The 24,848-nt window shown below is 43.6% G+C and overlaps 2 protein-coding genes across 2 annotated transcripts; both read right to left on the reverse strand.

Annotated features, from left to right (window-relative positions):
• Nucleotides 1-260: 260 nt before the first annotated feature.
• On the reverse strand, nt 261-3,338 carry LOC116685465 (endonuclease domain-containing 1 protein). The gene is made up of 3 exons (XM_032510510.1): nt 3,290-3,338; nt 1,891-2,219; nt 261-824 (listed from the first exon to the last, which is right to left on the reverse strand). Exons 2-3 carry the CDS (start codon nt 2,212-2,214, stop codon nt 321-323), a joined length of 828 nt encoding a protein of 275 aa, XP_032366401.1. The 5' UTR covers nt 2,215-2,219; nt 3,290-3,338; the 3' UTR covers nt 261-320.
• A 2,001-nt stretch (nt 3,339-5,339) lies between these two features.
• On the reverse strand, nt 5,340-23,988 carry LOC116685464 (mucin-5AC). The gene is made up of 3 exons (XM_032510509.1): nt 23,650-23,988; nt 9,171-9,509; nt 5,340-8,671 (listed from the first exon to the last, which is right to left on the reverse strand). The coding sequence occupies exons 1-3, from the start codon at nt 23,983-23,985 to the stop codon at nt 5,621-5,623; spliced, it is 3,726 nt and encodes a 1,241-aa protein (XP_032366400.1). The 5' UTR covers nt 23,986-23,988; the 3' UTR covers nt 5,340-5,620.
• Nucleotides 23,989-24,848: the final 860 nt, after the last annotated feature.

Genomic DNA, 24,848 nt, shown 5'->3' on the forward strand with positions numbered 1-24,848 from the left:
TTAGAGGGCCAGAAGTTGAAGTGCGAGAAGCAGATTTGGAAGTAAGAGGGGCATATGTTGAACTGTGAGGGGCAGATGTTGAAGTGTGAGACGTTAAAGTGCAAGGTGCTGATGTTGAAGTAATAGGGTCAGATGTTAAACTATGAGGGGCAGAAGTTGAAGTAAGATGGGCAGAAGTTGAACTGTGAGGGGCAGAAGTTGTAGCGCGAGGGGCAGAAGTGGATAAAACAGATGGGGGGCAATTGCAGTTTTGGATCTCGGGGTAAAACTCAGTAACAGTTGCGTGGAGCGGACACTGCGTCCCAGGAAATACTTCAAATTCAGCGCCATCGCCCCTCAGCTCCTCGTGGAGATCTCCCAGAGTCCTCGTCTGCAGGTATCTGTCGCCAGAGGGCAACATTGTTGCCCCAGTGCGCGCTCGCCAGCCACGTCCTCGCGTCGGCGCTGTAGCAGCAGAACGCCGACCAGAGCACGGAGGGGACGTTGATCCGGTTCCTGAGGAGGTTGCTGCTGCTGGGCCGGGCCCCGGTGACCACGAAGCCCTCGAGGACCCCGTTGTTGCCCCGGCAGTATTTGCCCATGATGCACCTGACGCAGGTCTCCATCCGGTTCCAGCTCCGCTGGTTGAATCTGGCGGCCTGCGGCACGGCGTTGGTCAGGGTGAAGGTGGCCATTTTGTCGGAGCCGTTGAAGGCGTGAGAGCTCGGGAACAGGTGGCCCCGGTCGAAGGCCCCGTTACCCCGGTAGTCCGCGGTCCCGGCCTGGTGGACGTACGTCTGGTTCTTGTCCCCGAGCTTCATGTTCTTCTCGTCTTCGCCCTCAAGCTGGAAGAGTGAGTTAAAATCCAAATTAGGAGTATAGAAAAAAATCATAATCACATTTATTGTCAATATTGAAATCACGACTCAGATGTATACTTGGCAAAGAGCGTTGGAATCAATCATGTTATTTTGGGGAATTAAAAAGAACATTGATATAGGACAACATGAGGACAACATGAGGACAACATGAGGGCAACATGAGGACAACATGAGGGCAACATGAGGACAACATGAGGCAACATGAGGACAACATGAGGGCAACATGAGGACAACATGAGGACAACATGAGGGCATCATGAGGGCAACATGAGGACAACATGGGGACAACATGAGGACAACATGAGGCAACATGAGGACAACATGAGGACATCATGAGGGCAACATGAGGACAACATGGGACAACATGAGGACAACATGAGGGCAACATGAGGACAACATGAGGACATCATGAGGGCAACATGAGGACAACCTGGGGACAAAATGGGGACAACATGTGGGCAACATGAGGACAACGTGAGGGCAACATGAGGACAACGTGAGGGCAACGTCGGGACATGAGGGCAACATGAAGACAAGATGAGGACAAGATGAGGACAAGATGAGGACAACATGAAGACAACATGAGGACAACATGAGGACAACATGAAGACAACATGAAGACAACATGAGGACAACATGAGGACAACATGAGGACAACATGAGACAACATGAAGACAACATGAGGACAACATGAGGACAACATGAAGACAACATGAAGACAACATGAGGACAACATGAGGACAACATGAAGACAACATGAGGACAACATGAGGACAACATGAGGGCAACATGAAGGCAACATGAGGACAACATGAGGACAACATGAAGACAACATGAGGGTTAATTATGTAAATTATATCATAAAAGGTGTTGTTTGGGGAGGGGTGCACTGGTCAGTTTTGATTATTGGGGGGTTCTAACCCCCTCGTCCCCCCTGTAAACTACGCCTATGCACTAAATAACCAAACATGCTCCATTTTCAGCTGAAACAGTAACTAATATAAAGTGTTTTCCTGCTTGATGGACCCACCTGGGGCTCGATCTTCCAGTCGTTGGCGGGTCTCCTTCCGACCCCCCCTCTGTACTTGTAAGCAGAAAACACCGGGATCCGGTTCTCGGTGTCGTAGAGGGTCACAAACCGTCTCTCGTTCTCAAAAGTCTGGCAAATGGCTTTGTATCGGTTCTGGTTCAGGATCCTGCCGCCCTCCAAGACGTCCGGGACCTGCGGGGGACTCCCCTGGAGGAGGAACTGGTCGCAGTCCGACAACGAGGCCACCACTTCGGCCCCCGTGGGGGGGAAGGACAGGAAGAGGGAGGCGGCGAGGGGCAACCACGCGGTCGCTGTCGTCATCATCAACGCTGGGGGTCATCGGGGGGGACGGGAGAGCAAAAACAACACAGTTTATTATTATTAGTTTATTATTATTAGTTTATTATTATTTTATTAGTTCATGTGTCAGGGACCATGCGATAAAAGGACGATATAGATAGATATAGATGATATAGACAATTTAGACAACATAGACAATGTAGACGATTTAGATACAGACCCGTTGTCCTCTATCAATGTTCTTTTTAATTCCCCAAAATAACATGATTGATTCCAACGCTCTTTGCCAAGTACAAATCTCCACTTTCATTAATTTTGGGTCTTATTCAATTTTATAGCATTTGAAAACAAACTGAAGTGTTGTTGAAATAGTATTGAGTAAAAGTTGACATATTCCAGTCTGTGATTATCATCAACATCCATTCCTTTAATTTTAGTCTCAATAATTCCTAATTTCTGCTTTTCTAACTCAGACATTAGGTATAATTTCCTATAAATGAAGTTTATTGACCATAAATTCCAAAAATAACTGTTAAACTAAAGTTAATAAGTTAGTGTTACGTAGCGTTAAATGTCAAAAAAAGGGACAAACATTGAAAAAAAGCATCAAAAGTGTTGAAAAAAGGGACAAAAACTGAAGAAAAAGTTAAAAACATCGATAAAAAGCATCAACTTTAAGTTTTGACGTGAAGTCAACACCAGGGTTACCAGAAAGTAGAGTTAAGTTTAATTTACTTCAATTATGCCAAAATTAAAGCTCTGAGTCACGATATTTATAATACTCAAAGAAATAAGGAAGCCAAACATTTGGAGTGAAATCTGTTTTCTGTTTTTCTAAAAACAAAAATAAACATTGTTGAATACATTTAGAAATAAATCTGTCGAATCAAGAGCTGTGTCCATGTCTGTAATAGTCAGATTTAACATGCTCATTATATTAACTTTAAACAACTATTTAACTCACATAATTGCACAAATCAAAGCCGTGCTTCTGCAAATGAGACTTTCCTATGTTTTCGATGCCAAATGGGAGGATAAAACTCCTAAAATGTGAATAAATGAAGTAGAAACAAGGCAATAAACTCAGAGAGAGACTCACCCGCTCATGGACCGGCGGTCCAGGATCCTCCAGACTGGTTTTTAGGGCGTTCACGCAGCAGAGAAACCAGACGACTTCCTCAAATATCAGATGAGCTTGTGAATCATATTGTTCATTCAGCAGTTTATGATGAGGATGTGCTTACTTTCAGTCATGCAATATTCATAAATGAATAGTTCACCCCAAAAAGCATTATTAGTGGTACTCTCTTAGGTGAAGATAAAGTTTTCTATTGAGTTACATTAACCGTCCTGTTGTCCTCGGGTCAAATTTGACCCGTTTTACAAAAACTTTCTATATCTATATATGTATAACTATGACAAAAAAAGTTTATAAAAGTGACAAATGTTGGAAAAAGCTACAAAAATGCAAGACGCTGAAAGAAAGTGGCCCAAAAAATCTAGAAAGGTTACCAAAAAAACATCAAAAACTTGTTAAAACTGGTCAAACGGACTCATTTGGGGTTTTAACCCTTTGTGTTGCCCTCGGGTCAAATTTGACCCATATTGGAAAAAAACAAAACTTTATCAGAGAAGTGTCTTTCAACCAAAATTTCTGAGAAATAACGAGGCTTGTTCCACACAATGATCAGCCAACTGCTTTCTTTAAATCTGGATGTTTTGTTCAATTTTATAGATTTCAAAAAAACTTTTTTTTTTTGAAAGACCATAGAAAAAAGTGACTAAAATTTCCCATAAAGCTTCAAAACAAACGTCAAAAGGCTTAGAAATAATTGACTAAAACATCGGGGGGGGGGGGGGGGGGGGGCAAAAAGACAATCAAAGGTTCCAATTTCGACCCAGAAAAACAAAAAGTTGCACAGTTGACAGGAAGACAACACAAGGGTTAAAAAACAATTCTTAAATAAAATGTTACTTCATAATCTATTAACAAATATTGTCTTTATCTCCATTTCCAACAGCTGAGATAACATCTATGTTTAGGGAATGCATCAGTCTCTACTAGCACACTATTAAACATGGAAGTGGGGTTTGTTTTTTTATCATAAGGTTATAATTCATGTTAAAAATCCTCTATGGAAACAACATAAGTGTCATATCCAGAATAATGTTCTGAGTCAGGAACACATGTTTATCACAGGAAATAAGGAAAGGACGTTGATATTCAGGTAGAAAACATGGAACTTGGACCATTTTTCTTCTTGTAAAAATTTGAAATGGGTCAATTTGACCCGAATATCAGACGAGGGTTAAGAAAAGTGTCAAAAAACACAGAAAAAAGCAACAATAACTTGTCAAAAAAATGTACTTCCCTGTTACATAAAGTTCTTATTCAGTCAGTTTATAGGTTATTATGTTAATATTTTATCATGATCTACTCCACTGTTCACTATTTAATAAACATCATCACACAGTCTACCAGAGTATCTCACCTTATCATGGTCATTGCATTTCTGTGAGTGATTTTTTATTTCAATTTTATTCTTATATATGTGTGAGATATGTGTGATATATGTGTATTATGTACAGTATGTATGTATATATATATATATATATATATATATCTATTACTGAGCTGATGAGCTTGTTAAAGAACATTGTGTGCGTTGGTATTGGTGATTTAAAAAACTTCGACAGTCTCAGGCCATTGACAGGTTTTGTGTGATATATTTTATTTATATTGTTTAAATATTGAGAGTATTTGTTTTTGAGAAGCCATGCCAACGTGCCAAAGTACACTCCATGAAGTCAATAGAAAGCAATATTTAAATAAAGAAGCACAATCCATGAATATTGAAAAATAAAATGCACAAATAAAAAGCTATGCAGCAATTCAACAACACATGAACTCATTGGGTTTCTGCCGTTTAGATTTTAAAGCCCTTTGAGACATATCTGTGATTTGGGGCGATAAAAACAAAAAGTACAATTAACATGTTTGCTTTGATGAATAAAAAAAACAATTTAAATTGATTTTATGTATGAGTTGCAAAGCAATTATAGAAAGGTTTTAAAAAATGAAGACAGGATTACAATTCTTCAAAAATGGCAGTAAAATTCAACAATTTGGAGGGTTAAAAGCCAAAATATTTAAATATATTTTAATGCAATTTCACCACTTGGCAACCACAGGATTAGGGTCAAGTTTAGGGAAATCAAACTACTGTTAAGATTAAGCCAAACATTAAGATTAAATTTTAATTGAGAAAGTGCCTCTAGACCTCGTTCTACTGTTTCTGGATATTTCCATCGTCCAGTATGATTGTACATGTCTAGCAATTAATCATGTATCAGAAAAACAATATAAAAAGATATGCATGCACATAACACGTAAGAGGATGTTGAAGGGGCTGAAGAAGACAGAGTGCTATTACTGAGCTGTCACGTTAGTTTGGGGTTCAGAAGTTGCCGGAATAAAGGCCGTTGATGTCTGGTCGGAGGTGTTAGTTTGGGGTTCAGAAGTTGCCGGAACGAAGGCCATTGACGTCTGGTCGGAGGTGTTAGTTTGGGGTTCGGAAGTTGCCGGAATAATGGCCATTGATGTCAGGTCGGAGGTGTTAGTTTGGGGTTCAGAAGTTCCCGTAACGAAGACCGTTGATGTCTGGTCGGAGGTGTTAGTTTGGGGTTCAGAAGTTGCCGGAAAAAATCTTGTTGATGTCCGGTTGGAGGTGTTAGTTTGGGGTTCAGAAGTTGCCGGAATAAAGGCCGTTGATGTCTGGTTGGAGGTGTTAGTTTGGGGTTTAGAAGTTGCCGGAACAAAGGCCGTTGACGTCTGGTCTGAGGTGTTAGTTTGGGGTTGAGAAGTTGCCGGAACAAAGGCCGTTGACGTCTGGTCGGAGGTGTTAGTTTGGGGTTCAGAAGTTGCCGGAACAAAGGCCGTTGACATCTGGTCGGAGGTGTTAGTTTGGGGTTCAGAAGTTGCCGGAATAAAGGCCGTTGATGTCTGGTTGGAGGTGTTAGTTTGGGGTTCAGAAGTTGCCGGAATAAAGGTTGTTGATGTCTGGTAGAAGGTGTTAGTTTGGGGTTCAGAAGTTGCCGGAATAAAGGCCGTTGATGTCTGGTCGGAGGTGTTAGTTTGGGGTTTAGAAGTTGCCGGAACAAAGGCCGTTGATGTCAGGTAGGAGTTGTTAGTTTGGGGTTGAGAAGTTGCCGGAACAAAGGCCGTTGACGTCTGGTCTGAGGTGTTAGTTTGGGGTTGAGAAGTTGCCGGAACAAAGGCCGTTGACGTCTGGTCGGAGGTGTTAGTTTGGGGTTCAGAAGTTGCCGGAATAAAGGCCGTTGATGTCTGGTTGGAGGTGTTAGTTTTGGGTTCAGAAGTTGCCGGAATAAAGGCCGTTGATGTCTGGTTGGAGATGTTAGTTTGGGGTTCAGATGTTGCCGGAACAAAGGCCGTTGATGTCTGGTCGGAGGTGTTAGTTTGGGGTTTAGAAGTTGCCGGAACAAAGGCCGTTGATGTCAGGTAGGAGGTGTTAGTTTGGGGTTGAGAAGTTGCCGGAACAAAGGCCGTTGACGTCTGGTCTGAGGTGTTAGTTTGGGGTTGAGAAGTTGCCGGAACAAAGGCCGTTGACGTCTGGTCGGAGGTGTTAGTTTGGGGTTCAGAAGTTGCCGGAATAAAGGCCGTTGATGTCTGGTCGGAGGTGTTAGTTTGGGGTTTAGAAGTTGCCGGAACAAAGGCCGTTGATGTCAGGTAGGAGGTGTTAGTTTGGGGTTGAGAAGTTGCCGGAACAAAGGCCGTTGACGTCTGGTCTGAGGTGTTAGTTTGGGGTTGAGAAGTTGCCGGAACAAAGGCCGTTGACGTCTGGTCGGAGGTGTTAGTTTGGGGTTCAGAAGTTGCCGGAATAAAGGCCGTTGATGTCTGGTTGGAGGTGTTAGTTTTGGGTTCAGAAGTTGCCGGAATAAAGGCCGTTGATGTCTGGTTGGAGGTGTTAGTTTGGGGTTCAGAAGTTGCCGGAATAAAGGTTGTTGATGTCTGGTAGGAGGTGTTAGTTTGGGGTTCAGAAGTTGCCGGAATAAAGGTTGTTGATGTCTGGGTAGTTGAGTTAGTTTGGGGTTCAATAGTTGGATCTGTTATAGTTGATGGGAGAGTTGTGATTGGTGAAGCAGTGGTTGTTAATGTAACGGTAGTTGTTGGTGTGTCTGTAGTTGTAGGTATCGTGGTACTACTTGGAGTACCAGTAGTAGTAGTAGTACCTAAGAAGCTAGTTGTGGTGGAGGTATAATCAGATGTAGAAACAGGAGGAGCAGATGTTCTAATGTCAGTTTGAGACGTAGTAGGACCTGTTCGACCAACCCCACCATGGACAGCACCACCAATAGCACCAATTATTCCACTGACAATACCAACGATAACACCAGCTACCCCACCACCAACACCCCCAACACCCCCACCAACACCACCAACACCCCCACCACCACCTTCTATTTCTGGTCCTTCACCATTTTCTGAATTATCTTTTTTCTTTGTTGTTGTTGTAGTGGTAGCTCTTGTAGTAGTAGTAGAAGTAGTAGTAGTAGGGACTGTGGTTGTTGTAGTGAAAGCTACTGTAGTAGTAGAAGTAGTAGTAGTAGTAGTAGTAGGGACTGTGGTTGTTGTAGTAGTAGAAGTAGTAGTAGGGACTGTGGTTGTTGTAGTAGTAGAAGTAGTAGTAGGGACTGTGGTTGTTGTAGTGGCAGCTCCTGTACTAGTAGAAGTAGTAGAAGGGACTGTAGTAGTAGAAGTAGTAGTAGGGACTGTGGTTGTTGGTGAACTTGTAGTTGTGGGTATAGTGGTGCTACTTGGAGAAGCAGCAGTTGTTGGATTCCTAGTCGTGGTGGTGGGAGGGGCCGATGTGGTTGACGCTTGGGGTGGGCATTTGCATTCTTTACCAAATTCGGGGTAAAACTCAGCAACAGTGGTGTGGAGAGGACACCGGGTCCGGGGAAACGTCTCAAATCTTGATGTCACTGTACTCAGTGTTTCCTGGAGTTCAGCCAGAGTCTTTGTCTGCAGATACTCAGGTTGAGTGTCAACATTGTCGCCCCAGTGTGCGCTCGCCAGCCACTTCTTCTTGTCCTTACTGTAACAGCAGAACGCTGACCAGAGCATGGAAGGAATATTAACCCTGTTGTTAAGTGTGGTGTCCTCGCTGGGCTGTGCCCCGGTCACTAAGAAGGCTTCTTTCTTATTATTACTGTTGTTGCAGTACTTTTCCAGGATGCATTTGGTGCAGGTCTCCATTTTTTCCCAGCTGCCCCCGTTGAAAGACACTACTTGTGGAACGGCGTTCGTCAGAGTGAACGTTGACTTTTGTTCATCTAAATCGAATGCATACGACTTTGGAAATAAATGGCCCCTGTTATAGCTTTTATTGACTCCATAATCGTCATTAGTGGCCTGGTTGCGGTATGTTTTGCCATCGCACATGTTGTTGGTGTCTTTAAACTGCAAAAGATGAAAGGCTCAGTCAGTTATTCTGGTAGTTCATTGTCTTATACTAATACAATATGAGTAAGTTATTTATTTATTTTTGCTCTTATTGTTGAGAATACTGCTGTAACAAAGAAAATTTCCCCGCTGTGGGATGAAGAAAGTATTATCTAATCTAATCTAATCTCAATAACGAGCGGAGCTGTCCTCATTTCAGGTACCCCTGAACGTTTTATCTCAGTTTTTTCCTACATCCACCATGTGTGTAGGTGTGTGTGTGTGTGTGTGTGTGTGTGTGCGCGCGCACACGCATCGCTGGGGGAACTGAGCAGAGCCGACCGGATTGAAACAGCGGCCAGGGAAAACTCCGGTTAATTTGTGAAAAAAGTTGTAGTGATGGGTCAAAATTGTGAGTCGCACCAAAGTCACGAGGATTGGTTGAATTTTTGATCGCGAAATCCTGGAGGGACTGGGTTAATGATTGTATTTTCATTAAAGAGACAGAAAAACATACCTCTTTCTCTGTCCGCCAAGGAGGTCTGCGTGTGTTTTCAATATTTTGTCCTCCTCTGAACTTGTAAGCAGAAAACACTGGGATCCTGTTCTGGGTGTCGTAGAGCGTCACAAACCGTCTCTGGTTCTTGTAAATCTGGCAAATGATTTTGTATCGGTTCTGGTTCCGGATCCTCCCTCCCTCCAAGATGCCCGGGACCTGTGGCGGCGTTCTTCCAAGAAGAAACTCGTCACAGTCGGATATTGAGTTCACCACTTCAGTTACCATGGGAACGATGGACAGGAAGAGGAAGACAGCGAGGGGCAGGAGATGCCCTCTCTCCGGGGAAGTCATCACGTACTGGGTTTGGTTTTGGTCGGAGGAAAACACAAAGAATTACACATTAGAGTTTGTGTAACCTGTTCAATAGCAGAGGTAACAGGAGAGACAGGACACAGGTAGAGGGACAGGAACACCCAGACCTCACCAAAGACCAGACCTGACCACACCAACAGATTCAGGGGCGGAGTAGGGAGGTGGCTTCTGGGGCCCCGAATGGTTTCTTAAAAGCCCCGAAGCACCTGGTTTACACCTGCTTTGAATAAGCGGAGAATTTTCAACGCAAAATAAAGGCTCATGTATAATAAATACATAAATACATAATTAGGCACACTTTACGCTTCCCCTCCCGACTCTTTATGCTAAACCCATGAATCCATATGCATGACACGGAAAAGTGCAACTTGCCATTTTCAGTTCCCAAGACAGTCTGCACGTTTACCTCAGTGCAGCCTGTCTGTACATACCTCGCCGTGCTTTTACAGGCACGTTGCAAAACTAATACAGCAGGACATCTGGCCCTCAGTCTCTACGACTGGACCGTCAAACGAATGAAGCAAAAGTTATATTACTGGGGATATTGGTTGTCTCCTTTAGCGTCATATAACACGCTTGGTTGTCTTCTTTAGCGTCATATAACACGCTTGGTTGTCTTCTTTAGCGTCATATAACACGCTTGGTCGTCTCCTTTAGCGTCATATAACACGCTTGGTCGCCTCCTTTAGCGTCATATAACACGCTTGGTCGTCTCCTTTAGCGTCATATAACACGCTTGGTCGCCTCCTTTAGCATCATATAACACGCTTGGTCGCCTCCTTTAGCATCATATAACACACTTGGTTGTCTCCTTTAGCATCATATAACACGCTTGGTCGCCTCCTTTAGCATCATATAACACGCTTGGTCGCCTCCTTTAGCATCATATAACACACTTGGTTGTCTCCTTTAGCGTCATATAACACGCTTGGCCGACTCCTTTAGCGTCATATAACACGCTTGGTCGCCTCCTTTAGCATCATATAACACACTTGGTTGTCTCCTTTAGCGTCATATAACACGCTTGGTCGCCTCCTTTAGCATCATATAACACGCTTGGTTGTCTCCTTTAGCGTCATATAACACGCTTGGTCGCCTCCTTTAGCGTCATATAACACACTTGGTCGCCTCCTTTAGCGTCATATAACACGCTTGGTCGCCTCCTTTAGCGTCATATAACACGCTTGGTCGCCTCCTTTAGCGTCATATAACACGCTTGGTCGCCTCCTTTAGCATCATATAACACGCTTGGTTGTCTCCTTTAGCGTCATATAACACGCTTGGTTGCCTCCTTTAGCATCATATAACACGCTTGGTTGTCTCCTTTAGCATCATATAACACGCTTAGTCGCCTCCTTTAGCGTCATATAACACGCTTGGTCGCCTCCTTTAGCATCATATAACACGCTTGGTTGTCTCCTTTAGCGTCATATAACACGCTTGGTCGCCTCCTTTAGCATCATATAACACGCTTGGTTGTCTCCTTTAGCGTCATATAACACGCTTGGTCGCCTCCTTTAGCATCATATAACACGCTTGGTTGTCTCCTTTAGCATCATATAACACGCTTAGTCGCCTCCTTTAGCGTCATATAACACGCTTGGTCGCCTCCTTTAGCATCATATAACACGCTTGGTTGTCTCCTTTAGCGTCATATAACACGCTTGGTCGCCTCCTTTAGCATCATATAACACGCTTGGTTGTCTCCTTTAGCATCATATAACACGCTTGGTCGCCTCCTTTAGCGTCATATAACACGCTTGGTCGCCTCCTTTAGCATCATATAACACGCTTGGTCGCCTCCTTTAGCATCATATAACACGCTTGGTCTTCTCCTTTAGCATCATATAACACGCTTGGTCTTCTCCTTTAGCATCATATAACACGCTTGGTCTTCTCCTTTAGCATCATATAACACGCTTGGTCTTCTCCTTAAGCATCATATAACACGCTTGGTCTTCTCTTTTAGCATCATATAACACGCTTGGTCTTCTCCTTTAGCATCATATAACACGCTTGGTCTTCTCCTTAAGCATCATATAACACGCTTGGTCTTCTCCTTTAGTGTCATATAACACGTGCTTGGCCGGGACTATTGGCGTCCCTTTTGACGCTGTTAGGTTAAGGAAAAGGTTGTGAGTGGGCTTACGGTAGGGTGACCAGACGTGGTTTCGACGGACAGTCCCCAGTCTCCGGGGACAGTCCATGGTTTTGGTGACCTGTCCCCGGCTGGATCTGTCCCCAGAAATGTCCCAATGTAAGAAAGCCACTAGCAGATAACTTCTACAATAACATTAGAACACAATTAGTCCTATGTAAAGAAATCTCCTGCTTGCTTTTACCTGGTCGTCAGAATATGTGACTTTAGCCCCGTCTATCGGTCACAAATCATTCTGTAACTTTGTGAGAAAAATCATACCCGAGCAGATGTCTTATCAATCTTAAAACTATAGAAAACTAGCATTCTTTTCCCTGTTAGTCTCGTTTGCTGTTACAGGTCATTTAAAGCCATTTTCTGAAAAATGACAGAACTTCAGAAACATTAAAAAGTTACATACACTCACTAAATAGCATATTTAAATAGTATACCGGCACGGATTACTATTTAAAAGGTGTTTACATTTTTATTTTCTACTCAACCATTTCTATCAATTAAGGATGGCATGACAACAGAAACTCCTCATGAACATAAAAATAACCTTTTTTTTTTTAATTTTGCTGAACCACAGTTTTTTTGATTTTCATAACAAAAATCTGTTAAAAATCAAGCACACATCAAGGAAAATAATGAAGCTGATAATCCTCCAGTGTTAGACTCCGTTTTACATTATTCCAAACTGAATATCCTTGTAGATTTTGGACTTTTAATCAGACACACAAAGACATTTTACGATATCACCTTAAGCTCTGAGAACTAATAACTAATTATAGCTAATAACTAATAATTTATTACAAAAACAATTAGAAGTCAATGGTTAGATGCAGCCACAGCAAATAAAACAAGAGGAACTTACCTTCAGATGAGAGCCTCGTGAAATCTGCCACAAAAGAATCCAAGTTAGTATTGAACTGAAACTGTGTGCAGGAGGTCTGAGTTTTATTTCAGTCTGGGTGTGGCTCCATGAGACATTAGTCAAGTCCTGTTTACAAAGGACCACTTTCCCGGACTTTCCCCCGTCCAACAAAAACAACCAGTCTCAACTTTCAGTTTCACTGTGACTACATTTTTCTTCTTGTCCTGTCTCTGAGTTCCTCATCATGTTTAAGATGGTTTCAGACGTTGGTGGAATGACTCATGAGTGAATGACGTACGTTTATTCAAACATTGTAATTAGAGGTAATTTACTTGAGTATTTCCATGTTCTGCTACTTTCTACTTGTACTCCTCTACATCTCAGAGGTAGATATTGTACTTTTGACTACATTTGTCTGCCTCGACGCAGCGGTCGCAGGTTCAACACCGATTCTCTCTGTCCCCTTTCATGTCTTCATCTGTTGTGTGGAAATAATGCATAAAATGCCCAAAAAAAATATTAAAAAACAATCAAAAACTTGCTTTCTATCTGGTCTCCAGCAGGGGGGGACTCCTTAAACCTGCTATCTATCTGGTCTCCTGCAGGGGGGGACTCCTTAAACCTGCTATCTATCTGGTCTCCAGCAGGGGGGACTCCTTAAACCTGCTTTCTATCTGGTCTCCAGCAGGGGGGGACTCCTTAAACCTGCTTTCTATCTGGTCTCCTGCAGGGGGGGACTCCTTAAACCTGCTTTCTATCTGGTCTCCAGCAGGGGGGGACTCCTTAAACCTGCTATCTATCTGGTCTCCAGCAGGGGGGACTCCTTAAACCTGCTTTCTATCTGGTCTCCAGCAGGGGGAGACTCCTTAAACCTGCTTTCTATCTGACCTCCAGCAGGGGGGGGCTCCTTAAACCTGCTTTCTATCTGGTCTCCTGCAGGGGGGGACTCCTTAAACCTGCTTACTATCTGGTCTCCAGCAGGGGGAGACTCCTTAAACCTGCTTTCTATCTGATCTCCTGCAGGGGGAGACTCGTGCAGTTGCTAAAGGAGGTCGGTTTCTATAGAAGTCTCTGAGAAAGTGACCCACTTCTCACTTGATTTATTACCACAGTCAACATTTTCATAATGAGTTTATGGTCTCAATTGCTAGTTTGAAGTCTTCTGCAACACAGAGTGATGTTCATTTTCTAAATTATTTGTGTCGTTGATTTTTAAATCGGCGATAAAGCGGGGGTGTTGTAGGACGTGGCTATGATGTGATTGCCAGTGACAGTGTGTAACGTAACGTAGAGTGTAAGCAGCTCCTCCCTCTAGTCTAAAATCGCCACGTCCTCCACCAGGACGGCTGCGTCCTCAACGGCTAACTCGACAACTCAGAGCACCCATGGGTGACGTCACACATGCTCTGTCCATTAATATACAGTCTATGTACCCAACTGAATACGAAGGAGGTAAAATGAGCACAACCTGACACATCTACAGCAGACAAATGCAACATACACCTTAATGCAGCAAGAATATTCATCCAGAAACATTACATAGAGGAGAAAAAACATTTTACCGCATCATACACACTTATACTTTAAGCACTTTCACTATACATAGTCTTACTTATACTTTACCTAATGTAAGTTACACTCAAGGTTCCAGATGCAGGACTTGTCTACTTGTCTGTAGTATTTCCACTTTTTTAAGGCTTAACCCACTCCCTTGTACACATTACATGACGTTCACATACTTCAGGCATTTCAGCGTTATAGAGAATCTTCTGTATAAAGTATTCCTCTGTGCCAGAAAGCATCAAGGAGTCAACTGTTGCATTGGGTGATGTCACACACACTGTAATTTATTTTGTCTCAATGCCCAAATACTCACCGGACCAAAATGCGGATTAATCTACCACTGGAAACAGTCAGCCCGCCACAGAGAGCAAACAAGTCTCCAGGCTTTTACTCCTAATACACATCAAGGTTATAATAGTTTTGAATTTAAAATTATTTTTGACATTTTGGTGACTGTATGTAACTTTTTAATGTTTCTGAAGCTCTGTCATTTTTCACACAATGGCCTTAACCCTTGTATGGTATTCGGGTCAAATTGACCCATTTCAGTATGCATGTTTTCTACTTGATATCAACGTCCTTTCCTTATTTCCTGTGATAAACATGTATTCCTGACTCAATTCAGAACATTATTCTGGATATGACACTTATGTTGTTTCCATATAGTGGATTTTTAACATGAATTATAACCTTATGATAAAAAACAAACCCCACTTCCATGTTTAATAGTGTGCTAGTAGAGACTGATGCATTCCCTAAACATAGATGTTATCTCAGCTGTTGGAAATGGAGATAAAGACAATATTTGTTAATAGATTATGAAGTAAAATTTTATTCCGGAATTGTTTTAAAACCCCAAATAAGTCCCGGGTCAGTTTGACCCGAGGGACACGAGAGGGTCCCGACAGTGAAGGCAACACGAGGGTTAAATGACCTGTAACAGCAAACGAGACAGAGACGAGACAGTTGAAAGAATGCTAGTTTTATGTAGTTTTGAGATTGATAAGACATCTGCTCGGGTACTATTGTTCCCGCAAAGTTACAGAATGATTTGAGACAGGTAGACGGGGCTACAGTCACATATTCCCACAAAACAGTCCCCCCGGGGTACCCACTTTCTCACTAACAGGCCCTCACGGAGAAAATAACCACAGGCTGCACTCTCCACCTCATCCTCAGGCAGAACCTGGCTGTAAAGAGGCCGAAGGGATGGGTCATCTCTTTGCTCTTTCACCAAACTACTGCAAGACATCGGCAAAGGATAAGCCGGCACAGGGAATACCGGGTCACCTGTCCCACGCGGCCTAACAAGACCAAAACCATCACTGGCCCGGCTCATAGCACGGGTCACTGCACAATCGGAAAGAACCCCCGAAACGTCTATGAGCGACCCAGAACCGTCTACCTGGCGAATTTGAACATTTCCCGAAACAGATGAAACAGGCCACATACGATTTCCAGCCAAGTCATTCCCAGAATGACATGTACTCCCCCCCAGGCAAGGCAGGCCGCACCCCCATGGTCACCTCACCATGCACCAAATCCGAGAAGAGCGTCAACCTATGCTGTGGGGCAGAAAAACCGTCAGAACCCATACCCCGGACAGCAATACTGGAACCAGTCGCTGTCTCAGAGGAGAAAGATAGCACAGAGTCCACAATAAACGAGTCAAGTGCCCCCGAATCCCTTAAAATCCTAACCGGAACTTTCCTGCTACTCCCGACCAGCGAAACATAACCCTCGGTTACAAACGCAGCATAACCAGGATCAATTACCTCCTCAACTGAGGAAACATCCCGACGGTGCTCCACCACAGGAATCTCCGTCCCCGACACAGACAATGAAGGTTTTGTATGTTCCCACACCGCCGCAAGGACACGACTCCGCTCCTCACGCAAAGACGCAGCAGCCGCAGACGACTTTGTTGGCGAATACACAGGCTTAAGCTTTTTCCTCAATACTGGGCACTCACTTTTCCAGTGACCCTTCCCCATACAATAGTTACAGACACGATGTGGGTCCAGCTTCCCTGGAAACCCCTGTCTACCTCAGCCCGCTCAATCCCTTCCGACTGCCTGACAGAGTGAGCCGCATCTCCACGACCACGGGACTCCCCAAAAAAAACCTTATGGGTCAAAACAAACTCATCCGCCAATTTAGCAGCATCTGTAACCCTACTTACTTTCTGTTCATTTATGTACGTAACAACACGATCCGACAGAGTATTTTTAAACTGTTCGAGCAAAATCAGCTCCTGCAAATCCTCCAAGGTTTGTACCTGAGAAGCAGCACACCACCGACTAAAATGAGTGATTAAATCACGAACAAATTCAGTGTGAGACAGCGTCTCTTTTTTGTGTGATCTGAACCGCTGACGATATGCTTCCGGCACCAATTCATATGCCCCAAGTACTGCAGCTTTAACCAAGCGGTAAACGCCACTATCAGCAACACTCATAGCTGAAAATGCCTCCTGGGCCCTACCAGTGAGCACACACTGAAGCAGAAGAGTGCTATCAGTGTCAGACCAACCCCGCGCATTTGCTAAACGTTCAAACAAAACAAAGAAAATGTCAGGGTCCTTTTCATTAAATTTTGGAACCAACCGCAAATTGACGGAAACGTCGAATGACTGAGTCGGAGGAATAAGCCCTAATGACCCATCAACCTTCAGTGGGCCAGACTGAAGCTTTCCTGTACTTATAAGGTCCAAACGATAGCGCTCCAACTCTGCCTGTTGTCTCGCTTGATCATGTGCCAGTTCGGCCTCCCGAAGATGAACATCTTGACGTGATTTCTCCAATTGCAACTGTAACAAGAGTAACTCTTTCTGCTCCACAAACGACAATCCAGCCCCAAAACCCGCCAGAACAGGTGCCACGTTAGACACTTTAACCTCGCCATCTACATCAGACAAACTAGTCACTACTACAGGCACCCTAGCAGTCTCATCTTTATTTAGCTTTTTAGACAAATCCACGCCATAATAGTCAGCCACTCTAAAGAGCTGGTCTCTCTTATAAGAATCGAGCAGTTCCACACCTGGACACTTAATAAACTCCTCAATTGAAGCCATTCCTCCAGGCAGAATGTCTAAGCAACAAATACAGGCAGAAAAGAACACCAACAGGGGCGACAAGCCGTAAGTATGGAACCTTATTCCTCTGGCTAACCACCCAACTACTACCTCTCTCACTCAACCTAGTCTTCATGCAGGCTAGCGGCGGGATAAATTAAGCACAAGCCCAGTAACCCGGTTAACTTCCAGCATGCTGAAAATCACCTAGACAGTCATGGAGTGCACCCGAGCAGCTCCTAGAACCGCTCTAACCACCCGCTGCACAAAAATAACAAACTAAAACAAAAAAGGTCAATGGGGACAACGAGTGTCACACATTGCTTATGCCTACCAGGAATAAAGGCTCCAAACAACTCACCAGCCCTCAACCCCGATACCTGTAAGGTAAAGACACCAGAGCCGGTCAAAACAGTGTGAAACACTCCCTGAAAAAAGTGTATTTACCCTTACCAAATCAGATCTCCAGTTTTAAGTAAGCTCCCGGATGAGCCCCCATTTGTTACAGCCTGGCTCAAAGCCAGCAACAAAAGGGAGGTTTCACACAGATAATGCAACCAAAATGAGATTTATTCAACTAAATACAACAATAACCTAACTGAACCCAAAACCAAACAAAGAACAAAATGGTGGTTGCTCCTGAAGGACCAGGTGAGAGAGTGAGACTCCCAGCAGGGCAGGCCCTTATGCCTTCTGTAGGCCACGCCCACCCGGCCAGGCAAGACGACCCGCCCACTCTCAGCACCTGCAACAAAAAAAAGAGCAGACATAACAGGCCGGCATATTGGGAAGGGCCGTCACACCAGGTAAAAGCAAGCAGGAGATTTCTTTATGGAGGACTAATTAATTTTATTGTAGAAGTTATCTTTTGTGTGATGGCCCTATGATCACACAAAAAATAACTCCCAAAATGCATTTAACATGTCGGGATCTGACGCCACAACACGTCCTCGCTCGCCATCGCCAGATCCGTCTGCTGCATCTGGCGTTTGTTATCGACTCAAAGTCTCCTTTAACGTCAGGTCTGGATTCGTGGTCTCACTTTTGGACCCTCTCGGGACCCTCGTCCAGCCCTTCTACATCTGCTCGACCCTGAGTGTCCCAAACAGACGCTGAACGGGGATTTTGCGTCGGTATCTGATGGTTACGTTTCTTTTTATGTCTGTGGTATTCTGTTGGTTTTAACCCCCCCCCCTCACACACACACACACACACACACACACACACACACACACACACACACACACACACACACACACACACACACATTATGTCTGATTGAACGCTAAATCAGACGTTACTCAACAGTGACTCAGTACTTGAGTAGCTTTTTCACCGAGCACTTTTTTACTCTTACTCAAGTAATTATTTGGATTCTAATAATAAAATATTCTTACTTGTACTTGAGTCATATTATTGTGAAGTAACAGTACTTTTACTTGAGTACAATTGTTGGCTACTGTACCCACCTCTGCAGAGGAGAGAGACGGTGTTGTCTCTTGTTTGGTGGGGGTGTCGGAGACACCCACCGGCGTTTGAGTCAAACGTTACACCGCGCTGTCCCATCGAGCAGACGCACTAGAGACAGGCTACTTCCTATTTACCGCTCCGTTAACTTAAATGGGGATTCAGTGATTTAACCCTTGTGTTGTCCTCGGGGTCAAAAACAAAAATCTTTACATTTTCAGCCCGTTTTTCAGACTTTTATTTTAGTTTTCACCAACACCACCTTACTAGTTTTACTACTTTGTGGAATTAATGGTAAAAAAACTTATTTATAAAGAATTATGCCGAATATTTGAGTTAAAAGAAGCAGAAATTATGAATTATTTTGACTAATAGTTAAGATCAGAGAAATGAAAGTGATTTATTGTATTTATAAAGAGCGTTCAAAAGAAACTCATATTTCAGATATAGACATTTGACCCGAGGACAACAGGAGGGTTAATCATACGGCTCTTTCCAGACTTTCCAAATGTTATCGGACCGTATAGATCAAATCCAATTTACAGATTATTTATTGTACCATGTACGTCTTATAAGAAAAGTCTTTTTCATTGTATATAGTCAAATATTTGTTCTTATATTTTATTCCTATTATCATTTCATGTACAATTAACATGTTTGCTGTGCTAAAAAAACAATTTAAATTGATTTTATTTATAAGTTGCAAAGCAATTGTAGAAAGGTTTTAAAGAATGAAGACAGGATTAAAATTCTTTAAAAAGGCAACAATTTGGAGGGTTAAAAGCCAAAATATTTTAATATATTTTAATGCAATTTCACCAATTTTAGGGAAATCAAACTACTGTTAAGATTAAACCAAACACCAAGATTACATTTTAATTAAGAAAGTGCATCTAGCCCTCGTTCTACTGTTTCTGGATATTTCCATCGTCCACTATGATTGTACATGTCTAGCAATTAATCATGTATCAGAAAAACAATATAAAAAGATATGCATGCACATAACACGTAAGAGGATGACGAAGGAGAAGAAGACAGAGCGCTGTAAGTGGAGACGTTAAGGTGCTGAGCTGTTGAGTCAGTTTGTGGTTCAGAAGTTGTTAATGTCTGGTCAGGGGTGGTTTATTTTGGGGTTCAGAAGCTGAAGAAATGAGGATTTTTTATGTCTGATTGGGGGTAAATCAGGTTCAGAAGTTGCCGGAATAAAGGTTGTTGATGTCTGGTAGGAGGTGTTGGGGTTCAGAAGTTGCCGGAATAAAGGTTGTTGATGTCTGGGTGGAGGTGTTAGTTTGGGGTTCAGAAGTTGCCGGAATAAAGGCCGTTGATGTCTGGTAGGAGGTGTTAGTTTGGGGTTCAGAAGTTGATGGAAAAAGGTTGTTGATGTCTGGTAGGAGGTGTTAGTTTGGGGTTCAGAAGTTTCCGGAATGAAGGCCGTTGATATCTGGTTGGAGGTGTTAGTTTGGGGTTCAGAAGTTGCCGGAATAAAGGTTGTTGATGTCTGGTAGGAGGTGTTAGTTTGGGGTTCAGAAGTTGCCGGAACGAAGGCCGTTGATGTCTGGTAGGAGGTGTTAGTTTGGGGTTCAGAAGTTGCCGGAATAAAGGCCGTGGATGTCTGGGTGGAGGTGTTAGTTTGGGGTTCAGAAGTTGCCGGAATAAAGGTTGTTGATGTCTGGTAGGAGGTGTTAGTTTGGGGTTCAGAAGTTGCCGAAATAAAGGCTGTTGATGTCTGGTAGGAGGTGTTAGTTTGGGGTTCAGAAGTTTCCGGAACGAAGGCTGTTGATGTCTGGTAGGAGGTGTGAGTTTGGGGTTCAAAAGTTGATGGAATAAAGGTTGTTGATGTCTGGTAGGAGGTGTTAGTTTGGGGTTCAGAAGTTGATGGAATAAAGGCCGTTGATGTCTGGTAGGAGGTGTTAGTTTGGGGTTCAGAAGTTGCCGGAACGAAGGCCGTTGATGTCTGGTAGGAGGTGTGAGTTTGGGGTTCAAAAGTTGATGGAATAAAGGTTGTTGATGTCTGGTAGGAGGTGTTAGTTTGGGGTTCAGAAGTTGATGGAATAAAGGCCGTTGATGTCTGGTAGGAGGTGTTAGTTTGGGGTTCAGAAGTTTCCGGAACGAAGGCTGTTGATGTCTGGTAGGAGGTGTTAGTTTGGGGTTCAGAAGTTGATGGAATAAAGGCCGTTGATGTCTGGTAGGAGGTGTTAGTTTGGGGTTCAGAAGTTTCCGGAACGAAGGCTGTTGATGTCTGGTAGGAGGTGTGAGTTTGGGGTTCAAAAGTTGATGGAATAAAGGTTGTTGATGTCTGGTAGGAGGTGTTAGTTTGGGGTTCAGAAGTTGATGGAATAAAGGCCGTTGATGTCTGGTAGGAGGTGTTAGTTTGGGGTTCAGAAGTTGCCGGAACGAAGGCCGTTGATGTCTGGTAGGAGGTGTTAGTTTGGGGTTCAGAAGTTGATGGAACGAAGGCCGTTGATGTCTGGTAGGAGGTGTTAGTTTGGGGTTCAGAAGTTGACGGAACGAAGGCCGTTGATGTCTGGTAGGAGGTGTTAGTTTGGGGTTCAGAAGTTGCCGGAATAAAGGCCGTTGATGTCCGGTAGGAGGTGTTAGTTTGGGGTTCAGAAGTTGACGGAACGAAGGCCGTTGATGTCTGGGTAGTTGAGTTAGTTTGGGGTTTAATAGTTGGATCTGTTATAGTTGATGGGAGAGTTGTGATTGGTGGAGCAGTGGTTGTAACCGTAGTTGTTGGTGTGTCCGTAGTTGTAGGTATCGTGGTACTACTTGGAGTACCAGTAGTAGTAGTAGTACCTAGGAAGCTAGTTGTGGTGGAGGTATAATCAGATGTAGAAACAGGAGGAGCAGATGTTCTAATGTCAGTCTGAGACGTAGTAGGACCTGTTCGACCAACCCCACCATGGACAGCACCACCTAAAACACCAATTATTCCACTGATAATACCACCAATAACACCAGCTATTCCACCAATACCACCAACAACCCCTCCACCACCACCACCTCCTTCTATTACTGGTCCATGATCATTTTCTGAATCTTTTTTCTTTGTGGTTGTTGTAGTGGTAGCTCTTGTAGTAGTAGTAGTAGTAGTAGGGACTGTGGTTGTTGGTGAACTTGTGGTTGTCGGTGTAGTGGTGCTACTTGGAGAAGCAGTAGTTGTTGGAACGCTAGTTGTGGTGGTGGGAGGGGCCGATGTGGTTGTCGCTTGGGGTGGGCATTGGCATATTTGATCCAATTCTGGGTAAAACTCAGCAACAGTGGTGTCGAGAGGACACTGGGTCTCGGGAAACGTCTCAAATCTTGATGTCACTGTACTCAGTGTTTCCTGGAGTTCAGCCAGAGTCTTTGTCTGCAGATACTCAGGTTGAGTGTTATCATTGTCGCCCCAGTGTGCGCTCGCCAGCCACTTCTTCTTGTTCTTACTGTAGCAGCAGAACGCTGACCAGAGCATGGAAGGAATATTAACCCTGTCTTTAAGTGTGTTGTCCTCGCTGGGTTGTGCCCCGGTCACTAAGAAGGCTTCTTTGGCATCATTACTGTTGATGCAGTACTTTTCCAGGATGCATTTGGTGCACGTCTCCATATTTTCCCAGCTGCCCCCATTGAAAGACACTGCTTGTGGAACGGCGTTCGTCAGGGTGAACGTTGAGGTCTGTTCATTTAAACTGAATGCATAGGAATTTGGAAATAAATGGCCCCTGTTATAGCCTCTGTTATTGTTTTTATAATCCTCATCAGTGGCCTGGTTGCGGTATATGCCATCCCACATGTTGTTGGTGTTTATTTCCTCAAGCTGCAAAAGATGAAAGGCTCCGTCAGTGATTCTGGTAGTTCATTGTCTCATACCAATACAATACGAGTAAGTTATTTGGTTGCAGATTTATTTGATTTGTATGTTATTTATTATTTTAAAACGGGAAATTAACATTTCTTATTTGACATTTTCTGTAGAAAACTACAATGTGTAATTGATAGAAACAGCTGTGATCAGTTTCATTAACCAGTCCCTCCAGGTTCTCGCGGCTTCTTTTTTTAGATTGTTGCGGCCCAAAACGCCTGATGTTTTGTAAAAAATTTCGATATTTTTTGTATGTTTGTTGAAATGAAGTTACAAGAGACAGAGAACGTTTTTTGTAAAGTTCTTGTTTTGGGGAGAATGAAACTACTACTGAGTTTTCCTAGCAACCAAAAAGGCTGATGATGCTGCAAATGTTGGTATTGTATGAAAATGGCTGGTGGATTTATGACAAAAAAATAGTGATTTATGACAAAAAAATAGTAATTTATTGAATTAATCCAATTTGAACACATGTGTCAGTGGCTTGTTGATCTTTACAGTGTTAGTTTCCTATCCTGGGGTGTGTGTGTGTGTGTGTGTGTGTGTGTGTGTGTGTGTGTGTGTGTGTTGATCTTTCACACATCCATATGGTTTGATAAAGGACTTATTGGACTTTAACTCATCATTGCACTTACAATACCGAGCGGAGCTGTCCTCAATTTAGGTCATCCTGTACGTCTCATCTCCGTATTTTCCTACATCCACCGTGTGTGTGTGCGTGCATGCATGCGTGCGCTGGTGAGTCGCGGGGGGGGAAACTCAGCAGCCCCACCTGCTGCATAGAGCCGACAGGATTGAAACAGCAGCCGCTTCAGAGATCAGAGTTAAAATCACATTGATGTTAAAATATGTACAGGCAGGTTCTGATGGTAAATGTGAGATGTTCGAGTCACACACGTCTCGCCAAAAACACGGAAATGATCCACCCCGTTCTCACTCCTGCTTGGTCATTGGCTCTCAGAGTCACATGCTTATACAAAGTCTGGCACGTGGGACTGACGGGATTGGTTGAAGTTTGCGGGGAAACACCGGTTAATTTGTGATTGGTCGAAATTGTGAGTCGCACCAAAGTCACGAGGATTGGTTGAATTTGCGTGAATTGGACATCATCCTGGAGGGACTGGTTAATGATTGTATTTTCATTAAAGAGACAGGAAAACATACCTGTGGCTCCATCTTCCAAGGAGGTCTGCGTGTTTTTTTAATATTTTGTCTTCCTCTGTACTTGTAAGCAGAAAACACCGGGATCCTGTTCCGGGTGTCGTAGAGCGTCACAAACCGTCTCTGGTTCTTGTAAATCTGGCAAATGGGTTTGTATCTCTCCGGGTCCACAATGCCGCCGTCCTCCAAAATGCCCGGGACCCGAGGCGGGGTTCCACGAAGAAGAAACTCGTCACAGTCTGACACCGAGTTCACCACTTCAGCTACCACGGGAACGATGGACAGGAAGAAGAAGACAGCGAGGGGCAGGAGACGCCCTCTCTCCAGGGAAGTCATCATCACGGACTGGGTTGTCGGAGGAAAACACAAAGAAGTACACATTAGAGTTTGTGTAACCTGTTAAATGAGCCTGATCCCACATTTTATTATATTAACGACTATAGGAGCCATGTACAGCGGCTTGAATAAGTTTACCCCCCCCCCCCCCCCCCCCCCATGCTATAGTTGATTAAAAAGAGGAATGGAAAACCGTCTTTTAGTCTCTATGACGTGACCGTCACAAGAAAGAAGCAAAAGTCATATTACCGGGGATATGTTAACATTCATTCTGTGAAGTCTACTTAAAATAGGTTTCAAGATTAGTTATAAGATCTGCACCAAAATCCGACTCTAGCAACGGAAAATAGTAACATCAGACCCCAGAGCATTGTAGTTTCCCCTTGCAGGATTAATAAAGTATACGTTATTATTATTAATATATAATTTCAGTTAAAAGTAGAACGTGTGTGTGTGTGTGTGTGTGTCTGTGTCTGTGTTTCTCTGTGTGTGTGTGTGTGTGTCTGTATGTGTCTGTGTCTCTGCTTGTGTGTGTGTGTGTGTCTGTGTGTGTGTCTCTGTGTGTGTCCTTGTGTATGTGTGTGTCTGTCTCCGTGTGTGTGTGTCTGTCTCCGTGTGTGTCTGTCTCCGTGTGTGTGTGTCTGTGTGTGTGTGTCTCTGCTTGTGTGTGTGTCTGTGTATGTGTGTCTCTGCTTGTGCCTGTGTGTGTCTGTGTGTGTGTGTGTGTCTCTGCTTGTGTGTATGTGTCTGTGTGTGTGTGTCTCTGCTTGTGTGTGTCTGTGTGTGTGTGTCTGTGTGTGTCCTTGTGTATGTGTGTGTCTGTCTCCGTGTGTGTGTGTCTGTGTGTGTGTGTCTCTGCTTGTGTG

The sequence above is a fragment of the Etheostoma spectabile genome, unplaced genomic scaffold (genome assembly GCF_008692095.1).
Source record: "Etheostoma spectabile isolate EspeVRDwgs_2016 unplaced genomic scaffold, UIUC_Espe_1.0 scaffold00569849, whole genome shotgun sequence".
Classification (NCBI taxonomy): domain Eukaryota; kingdom Metazoa; phylum Chordata; class Actinopteri; order Perciformes; family Percidae; genus Etheostoma; species Etheostoma spectabile.

What these genes read in the sequence shown, in the direction of transcription:
- LOC116685465 (XM_032510510.1), bottom strand. Translation starts at nt 2,214, where the DNA reads ATGATGACGACAGCGACCGCGTGGTTGCCCCTCGCCGCCTCCCTCTTC. An exon ending in ACTGGAAGATCGAGCCCCAG is followed by an intron (nt 825 to 1,890) that starts GTGGGTCCATCA and finishes TCACTCTTCCAG; the next exon opens with CTTGAGGGCGAAGACGAGAA.
- LOC116685464 (XM_032510509.1), bottom strand. Translation starts at nt 23,985, where the DNA reads ATGATGACTTCCCTGGAGAGAGGGCGTCTCCTGCCCCTCGCTGTCTTC. An exon ending in CTTGGAAGATGGAGCCACAG is followed by an intron (nt 9,510 to 23,649) that starts GTATGTTTTCCT and finishes AACCAAACCCAG; the next exon opens with TACGTGATGACTTCCCCGGA. An exon ending in CTTGGCGGACAGAGAAAGAG is followed by an intron (nt 8,672 to 9,170) that starts GTATGTTTTTCT and finishes CATCTTTTGCAG; the next exon opens with TTTAAAGACACCAACAACAT.